Source organism: Aphelocoma coerulescens, chromosome 5 (genome assembly GCF_041296385.1).
Source record: "Aphelocoma coerulescens isolate FSJ_1873_10779 chromosome 5, UR_Acoe_1.0, whole genome shotgun sequence".
Taxonomy (NCBI): Eukaryota; Metazoa; Chordata; class Aves; order Passeriformes; family Corvidae; genus Aphelocoma; species Aphelocoma coerulescens.
Window position 1 is genome coordinate 62113559 of NC_091019.1, and position 9576 is coordinate 62123134.

Below are 9576 nucleotides of genomic sequence, written 5' to 3' on the forward strand. Positions count from 1 at the left end.
AAGAAAAAGTCCTTATGTAATGTCATCTAACAGATTCATACTTCCTTCCCTCCTTCCTCCCCTGCCAACATTTTTCTGTCCTGGCAAAGCTCCTGGGTAAGCACAACCACAGCAGCTGGGTTTTAGTGCAGTGTGAGCTGTGCTGACCTGAAGGGCAGGTCCACCATCACATGATGGAGCACAAAAATTCCCATCCAGAGCCACGGAGGTTCATCAGACAAGTGAAAATCTCATCCTAGACCTGACATCCCTAACACCCTGTGGCTTTGCAGCCCAGGATTGCCATCTTCCCCAGGCTGGGCTTCATTGCTCTGCAATGTGGCACTCAGAGGAGACAGCCCGGAGCGTGACACCCATCTGTCAGACAGCACACAGGCATCCTGTCTCTGCCTTGAGGGCTGCATCTCTCCATCAGGACACAGATCACTGGTGGGCTAGAGTATGAGGCTTTCTGGAGATGCAGTGGGTCTCACAAGGAAGTCAAAAGCCAAAAAAAACCCCTGTCAGTTGCCAGAATGACTTTTCTGCCTGCAACCTGCCCCACACTGGAGGAGCCCCAGGACAGAGTAGCGCAGGGAGCGAGGCCATCAGCCGGTCAGACTGCTCTGGCAGCCTGCGGGATAGATCTGGACATCGATTAGATGCCTCTGGTCTAGCACAACAAGGGCACAAAAGGTCTTGCAGGGGCAGTGAAAAAGCAATTTTTTCCATCACCTTGGGCCCAGGACAGACGCTGAATATCAAGAGCATGGGAGTTGCTGAGGGATGCTTGTTCCCACACGGCATCGCACTAACGCGACAAAAGCTGGCTTACATCTGCTCGTGGTGCTGGCTTTAAATTATAGCAGGACAGTTTCCTCAGCAATTGACCTCCCTAAGTGATGAGAACATCTCATGATATCAAAGCATAAAACAGTATCATTGGCACTGCAGAAATACAGTTGTTTGTCTGGCTTACCCTAAGTGGCTTAGCAATGTTAATTGGACGCTTCAGGATGCGCTTTGTTTTAGATACACAGTTCTTATCTTTGATATCATTATTATAAAGCAGGTCTTTCCCTCTCAACCAGCCAGGGATCTTGTACCAGCACAAGGGCATGGCTTGGGAGAAGAACAACCACACAGTGATCTCCACCAGGACACGGCGCCAGGTTAGTTAGCCAGGACTCCAGCCTGGGTCACTGCATGGCCCCACAAACAGCACAGGGGTGGAGCAAGCAACCAGAGCAAAGACTGCTCATCGTCTCCAGAGGAAATTAAACTTGCAGCATGGTCTGACATGTCTTAACTGCATACCTAAATAGGATGAAATTTAGACATTTGGGAGGCAAGAAAGTGCGATGGCTGATCCAGAACCCTTATAAAAGCTGCCAGTAACTAATTTCATGTGGTAAGTCTTCTGCTCATCTTTTTCTCCATGGTTACACAAAAGGTCCCCAGTTTCCTGATTGTATTAACAAAGCACAATAGCTAAAGCCTAAACCATGAAAGGAGCTTTGATAGTTTGTGAAGAAAGGGTGGGAGTCTTATTCACTTCAGTAAGGGATATGTTTTTCATATTGAATTACCCTGTAAATCAGTAGACTTTCTAATAGCATTTCAATAGCTTAAATGGCCCTCTTGATGATCCATTCTGCAGAGTTTATTGCCTATAAGCTCAAAATGGCCAGAAACCAAATCATTACTCAGAAAATACTCCAAACAGAAAGCCTCTGACAGCCTGGGTGAAATGTGCTTTACTGAAAGACCTGTGCAAAAAGCTAAATATAAACCACCAAAAGGGTGAGTCAAGGCCTGCGGGACGCAGAGCTGGGGACAGAGCTTCCTGGGCTGCTGGGCTCACTTGTGCTGCAGTCACCCTGCTGCCCCGTTCTCCTCACAGCCTCTCTGCAAAGAGCAACCCCAAGGCTGCAGGTTCAGGTCTGCAAACACCCTCTCATGGGCTTCTAACATGACCAACGCTGCCAAAAGCAACGTGGGCATCAGCCCTTGGCTGCCTCTTCTCCCTCCAACCAAGGCTTTCAACTGATCCAGCAGCAACACCATCAGCAGGAATGTAAAGGTACCCCTAGCATCAAAGTCAGCCCCTCACTCCAGCCAACCACATCAACAAGGGCTTGACAGAATCACAGAATAGTCTGCGTTAGAAGGGACCTTAAAGACCACCTCATTCCACATCCCATGCCATGCATAGGGACATCTTCCACCAGACCAGGCTGCTCCAAGCCCAGTCCAACCTGGTCTTGAACACTGCCCAGGATGGGGCATCCACAGCTTCTGTGGGTAACCTGTGCCACCCTCACTGTAAAAAACTTCCTCCTTATATCCAATCTAAATCTCTCCTCTGTCAGTTAAAAGCCATTACCCTTTTGCTGTCTCTTTGTCAAAAATCCTTCTCCAGGTCTAGTTTAGCCCTTTAGGTACTGTAAGGTGCTATGAGGCCTCCCTTTGGCCTTCTCTTCTCCAAGCTGAAAAACCCCAACTCTCTCAGCCTGTCCTCATAGCAGAGGTGCTCCAGCCCTTTGAGCATCTTCATGGCCTCTTCTGGACTCCCTCCAAGAAGTCCATGTTCTTCTTTTATTGAGGGCCCCAGGCATGGATGCAGTACTCCAGTACATCATTCCAGTCACCTTGAGGTGATTGACACTGCACTTGGTGGCAAGGTCACTGCAGCACCTGATTGCCTGCACTCTGTCCTGCCTCATCCTGCACTCCCAGAACTCTGGCTCTGCCCCTGTTAAGTTTGTTACCATTTGCTCCTGTGCAGGAAGAGATAAAGACAGATGAATGCACAGATGCACAGAACTCTCTTCCTCAGCCCCAGCCCCAAGTGAATGCAGTGACAATGTCTTTGAGAGGACGGGAACACTGTCACTTCACTGCCCACATAGCTGCCCCATTACAACTCCAGAAAACCTTGAGAGCCAAACCCACATCTTGCTGCACTCAGTTCAAAGCCAGGACATGAACTCAGTCCCACGCACCCCTACTGACCCCAATCACTGGAAACTGGCTCTTCTCATACTTTGGTCAAATCTTCCCAGCCAAACACACTCTCAAGCAAAGTGCCCATGTTCTCCAAGGATTCTGACAGTTGCCAGACAGGCAATTTATTGGGGAGGAGCAAGAAACAGCTTAGCTCCACTTCTGATGCTGGAACAGGGCAGTGTGTGCGCAGCTCTTCGTGACAGTCAGCTTCTCATCTGCCTCAAGAGAACAACTGTTTTTAGCATCACACCCCCACAGACTATTAAACACCTGACAAATAGCAACAATTTTTCCCTTAGTTATTACAGCCTTTGCTTTAGGCCGCAGGGCACTCTCAGGCAGCCGTGGTGCATCGGACTCTGTTGGCATTTTGAGGGGTCTGTTCGTAGGGCCAAAGGACAACTAAAGGAAAGAAAGAAAAGCTGAAATCCCAGTAGCTTTCAAACCCATCTTACCTTCTGCAGTGGGTGTTTCTCTCTGCAAGTCCTATTCAACATAATAACTGCGTATCAGTAATAACAATCACTGAAACAAAGCTTCCAAAAAGTTAGGGAAAGAACTCATTTTACACAAGTCTAACCAACATGCAGTGTGACCTTCACGCAGATCAGAGATCTGCACTACGTACACCACTGTCATGTGCATGGAAACAGAAGTCAAATGTACAGATAACTCTTGCTCTTTATCTCAGCCTGCTCCTGCCCTGTGGAAGAAGACACCACTTATTTCAGCTCTGCAAGCTGCAATCCATCTCTACAGTTGGGCAGACACAAAATACTGCATCATAAAATCCTCTGTCAAGAGCTATAAAGTATTTTGGCTTCCTGAAGCAACTTTTGCCCACCTGGAGAACTTGCAGCCAAGCAGGAGTCAAAAGAAGCAGCAACCATATCATACTTGACCTGCAGCACCCTGGCGCTCTGCCACAGTCACGATGCTCTGGAGAGAAATAGACTTATCTTTTAAATCTTCAACTTAACATTCAACATATACAGTTGTATATAAGCATGGTTAAAATACAATTATTTCTGCCTCAAGAAAGAAAAAAATCATAGGGAAGGATACAGGCAAAAGAGCCGAAGTGAAGGAACGCACAAGAATTATTTGTCTTAATCTCTTCCTGCACACAAGCAAATGGTAACAAACTCATCAGGAAGTTGCAACCAGCTCATTAATCTTATAGCCCATCTGTTATGTGATTTCCTTCAGTGTACTCTGATGATTTGCTATTCAAGATCAAAGTTTAAATTTCTACTCCTTGTTAAAGTCTTAGAAATTATGGCATCTCCACCCAGGGACTAACAATTTTTACAACCGTGGTTAAATAATTCCCTTGTAACAATGCCATTCAGTATCTGTAAAGAGTGTTTCCCCAAGGTTAAAAATTACTTCAGCTACTACATAAAACTCATAGGAATAATCCTCTGTATTGTAAACATCTCCCATTTCAGCTACACTGAGCACTCCATTTGTTTCACTGATACAAGACAGCTTTCTGTACTGCACTCAGAGACAGACAGGCGATAATACCTTTTAAAGGTGCATATGCCAAGTAAAAAGATCCTAGCACAGGCTAGTGCAGAATTAAATGCTTTTAAGAGGCAAGTTTCAGCCCTGATGTAAATCACAGCAAACAGCTTCAGAGAGCAGCCAGCTCAGTTCCCTCCTGCCCTGCACCTGGTCATGCACACCTGTGTAAAACAATTCAGGCTTGCACAATCTCACACCCACACAGGCAAATGCCTACCAGAGACAGGACATGGCACTGGAGAGATCGCTCTCAGCTTTGACCACATTAAAGAATGCTGAAGGCAAAATGGCATTTAATTGACAATGTTAATGAAAACTCCTGTGCTGAAACCTGACAAGTAAATATAAGGAAGGGGAAACAGCAAGAAGGATCTTCAAGTTAATAAGCTCTTAGAAATGTGATCCGTGGAAAATTAGTCAAATGTGTTTAACAACTTATACGCAAATTAGATGATATCCAGACCATGCTAATGTCGTTACTAGAAAGACTTCAGAAAACAACCAAAATGGTTAGAAGGAAAAGGGTCAGTTTTGAAGTCTCTGAAACACGAATTTTAAAGCAAACCATGAACAGAGAACTCTGTCCCAGCACCCAGTGGGATGACTCAGGTGTATAAGCATTACTGATGAGACAGCTCATGTCCATACACTTACTCATCTGCCTAAGTGTTCAGGGTCATAATTGCAGTGAGGTACCTGCAAGTCATCTGGGAAGCACCAACTCTTACACACCAACTGCTCCTCCTTGCCTCTCGCTGAAACTTCCTACAGTTCTCACAAGAGGTGCTGACCAATGTTACAACTAATCACTTTTTTTTTTTTTTTTGTCAGCGGGAGAAAATCCATGTTTATAAACAGAGCAGCATGAGCCTGAGAGCTGACACCAAGACTGTGACAGGTAATTCCTGAGGCAGCCAACTGCCCTGCTGTGTTTGCCTGTTATCATTCATTTGGAGTTTACCAAAATACTGTTTTCCCTGTCTCTGAAAAGCGAACATAAAAGTTCTATTTCAAATCAAAACGAAAAACTCTGCACAACCAAGTAAGCGTAAGACAGATTAAACTTAGGAAGATTCAGCAGTTTTCCTCTTACTCGATTCAGTCCTTACTTGCCTATCTGTGCTTTTGTTTTGGGGATGGAAAAAGGAGAGAAAAGAAGGATTTCAGAGTGGAGGTGTTACAAATCATATACATGTCCCTGTGCTGTTTTGCATTGTGCCAGCAGTTCATGGACCTTGGGTTAGTACAAACCAGCATTCCCTATCCTTCTGATTACACAGACTCCCGTGACAGCCTTGCTGGATTTATCAAGACATATTAAATTATCAGGGCAAGATGCTGTTCCCCGTCATCATGTGATCCAGGCTGCACGCTATGCGAGATGCTAACAAAGCAAATCAGAAGGGAGGGGAGAGAGAAAGGCAAGAGAAGACAAACATTTGCTCATTCCCCACTAAATCCACCCCAGCTATAAATTTTAGACATTAATTTCAAGGGAGAGCAGCAGCTCTTAGCCTCTGTCTACATGCCCAGATACAACATCAGTTTATGTCAGTCTAGTTAAAAGAATTCAGTGATTTCCCACCCCACTGCACCCATCAGCCCACAGGTACAGGAGTTCATAAAACACATGTCTATCCTGCAAGGATTAGAAACTTCTTCCTCACCAAAGACCAGATGAGTATTTCAGGCCACAGACTGCATCTGCTCTAAAAATCAGCACTGCAGGATGGACTAAATGAAAGAAATGTACATGCATCCACACCAGCAGCAGTATTATGACAGGTATTTTAGTCATGTAAATAAGGCCACCACCTTTGCAGGAGAGCAGTCCCATCCCACATGTAGCCAGCTCCAGTGTGACCACAACTCCAGCCTCCCAAGAGGATAGGGCCTCTCTCAAAAGCAAACATCCCCAGCAATTCAAACATCAGGAAAACCCTCAAAAAAACCACAGCGCTCTATCCCGAGCTCACTCCTTTGCCTTGCCCGTAGGGGTCTGTTCTGTATTCTAAACTGGTTTAGCACAAATCCCAGGAGCAGATTCTTTCCAGGGGGATAGGTAGCCTGGGAAGCTGGGCATGCATCTACCAGGAAAACCCCATGACCTCAGCTCTGGCCGGGCTGTCAGGAGCAACACCTCAGCCAAGGCTTTGGAGACTGGCTTGGACCCTTCTGTCTGACACGAAAATCACATCAGGGACTGTCTGAGAGAGAACACCTTCACTGCATGACCCTCACGCCTATCCATAAGGTACCTCAGTAAAATTGCCCCAATATACATTTATTAATCATTCTCTGTAATCACCCCAAAGGTGTAGCATCACACCTCAGCCACAGACACTGCCTGAGAGCAGAAAGCCCCAGCATTCTCCCCCATGATAGGATCAAGATGTCTATCTGTTCTCTACACTGTCAGCTCTCCTTCCTCAACGTCTGGTTTTATTGTGGTGGTTATCCGACCACATATCCTGAACTTCTTGGCCTCAAAAACTTTATACCCATCACAGCCTTGAACGTTCTCAACTGTTCTGCACGTTCTCTCCTCAGAATAAGTGCCTTTTTTTATTAACCTCTTAACAGCAAACTACTGTCTGGATCAAAGCAATCATCCGCTCCTCCTTTACAAGACTGGAAGCAAAGGCACAACTTTAGAGCCTGTACTGTTTCCCTCACCATTGGGACTACGCCATAAATGAGGTTTTCTGGGCTGCATACAAGTGACATTTACCTGGAAATAACCTAGAATTAGTTCAGAGTGAAACTGCATCGACCCAGAGCAGTGGCATATGTAACAGATACAAGACTAGTCCTGTCATTCAGCTAAGAAGTCAAAGAAATCCTCATGCACACATCAAACTATTGTGCAAGCATGTGTAGAGCTGAGCAGAAACACATCCAACCCAGGTAACCAAGTCTCCAAGTGCACCTCTGTGTGCTGAGCAGGAGAAAAAGGGGCACCTTTGTGTGAATTTGCTGGTGTAGTTTGCAAGTTATGTATTACAGGTCTTCTCTCTACTCGTCTACAAAGAGGAAGAGAGAGACTTCACAGACCTCCACTACAGCGTCTTCACCCTCAAGCTACCACAGCTGAGACTTTCTGTCCTTAGGGTCCCTAAGGAACAGCAGCGTGAGCAAATGTGAGGCAGAGGGGCACAAAGAGATGCGTGAAAGAACACACCTGTGTACCTGCAGACACACACCGGGCTGCGTGTCTGCGGCACAGGCATGCAAGGACAAGCCCCGGCTCCACGAGAGCCCTTCATTCATTCCCAGAGGAGCTCTGCTCCGGCTTCTCCTCCGGACGGGTACTCACCCAGCCCTCGAAGGTGTCGCTGGGGGCGGCGGAGCGCAGCAGATCTTGGAAGTGCAAGGTGCAGTTGGCCACGAAGTCATCGTAGCCGATGGGGGTGTCGTGGAAGACGGAGAGCTCGATCTGATGGCCGTCGGTGACCGTGGCCGAGAACTCCTCGTTGTAAGTGGGTTTGTTGGTCTTCTGCTTGGTGCTGGTCTGCCCCACGCGCACCTGGTCCACGCTGACGGTGACATAGGGATCCAGGAGCTGGTAGCCCTTGCGGAAGAGCGAGTGCCGGAGGGACCAGCGGGTGGGCTGCAGCCCCACCGCCTCCCCGATCCGCACCTTCAGGTACCCGCTGAACTTCATGGCTCCGGACATGGCCGCGCCCCCCGGGCGCCGGGGAGCCGGGAGGAGAGCCAGAACCCGCTCCCGCCGGGAGAGGCACCCAGCCTCTCCTGCCGGGCCGGCGCAGCCCCGCCGCGCCTCCTCAGGGGGCCGGGCGGCGGCACCGCGCCCGCCCCCGGGCTCTGCCGGGGCTCCGGAACCGCCGCGCCCCGCCCGCCCCCCGCCGCCGCCGCTCCGCCGCCCGGGCCGGGCTGCTGCTGCCGCGGGGAGCGGCGCGCTTCGGCTCGGGGACACCTGGGCGTGGGGCGCGGGCGGGGAGGAGCCGCGAACCCGCGCCGCGAGGGCGGGGATGGGCGGGCGAGCGCTCGGCTCTGGCCGTCCCGCTGCAGCCGAGGCGCGGCCCCGAGCCCCCGGCGTGGGGCGAGGAGAGACCGCCGCCCGGCCCCGGGAAGCGCGGCGGGGACACAGCGCCGGGGCGAGCTCCGAGACACCCCGGAGGGGCTCCAAGCCCCTGTTCAGCGGTTCTGGGGCTGCACCCGCCGCTCGGACCTGCGGCCCCTCGAACACGCGACCCAGAGCATCGCTGCCTCCGCCGCCCGCACCTCGTCCGTGACAAGCGGCGCCGCCCCGCATCGCTCAGCCGGGAGAACGTGCGCGGAGAACATAAGGATGTATTGGCTTTGCCGTATTGTAACAACTCCGCCGTTTGGGGGTTAATTGAAGCTGATTAACGTGCCTGGCATTCGGCTTGCAGGGTTGGTTTTAGGGTGGATTTCTTCGGGGGTTTGATCGCACTTAATAAAGTCGGAATTTAATTAGTTTTAATTGCTTTGCAGATTTCACAGGAAAGCGGTGTGAACTGGGTAGGGAACAATGAAATCCTGCCTTCCCGGTGGCACTGCTTAGCCGACATCATCTGAATTAGGTTGCACTCCCTAAGATGCGGTCCTTTGAGTGACCCCACCACAGCTGGATGGTGCCAAGACTGGCTGACAGTTTGCAGCCTTTTTTTGGTGTGTTTCTTTTTTCTTTACTTTTCCAGACCACTCCTCTCACCTGCAGCTCTGCCATCTTTCACCTTCCCTAGCAGACTGCCTCTGTTTTTTCCTCACCCCTTTACCTCCCTTGGCCCCTTTTCCACGTTGTTTTCGTCTTCTAGAACGCCCAAGTTTTGCAGGAGCACCAAGCCAAGGTTTCTTCCAAGCCTCAGACAAAGCAGGTTGTCTCTGATTGCCTCCTCTGGAGAGAGCAGGTGGAACAGGTTCAGTAATGTGATCACTCCTCACATGGAACCAACTGTTCTGCCAGAAAAATTTGTAGGCTCTTAAATCAGACTTCTGACAGGTCTCCTTTCAGGGCTTTTAAGTTCCTTGATCTGTCACTATTAACTGGAAAAGAGAAGTGTTTAAGATTTT

The 9576-nt window shown here is 49.2% G+C and overlaps 1 protein-coding gene across 1 annotated transcript in view; it reads right to left on the minus strand.

Annotated features, from left to right (window-relative positions):
- Positions 1-8357, minus strand: part of PRKCH (protein kinase C eta) — a 121057-nt gene extending 112700 nt beyond the window's left edge. Inside the window, exon 1 of the mRNA XM_069018503.1 lies at positions 7835-8357. Coding sequence (XP_068874604.1) covers positions 7835-8194 — 360 coding nt within the window. The 5' untranslated portion in view covers positions 8195-8357. The remainder of the gene's footprint in view (positions 1-7834) is intronic.
- Between the last annotated feature and the right edge of the window lie 1219 nt (positions 8358-9576).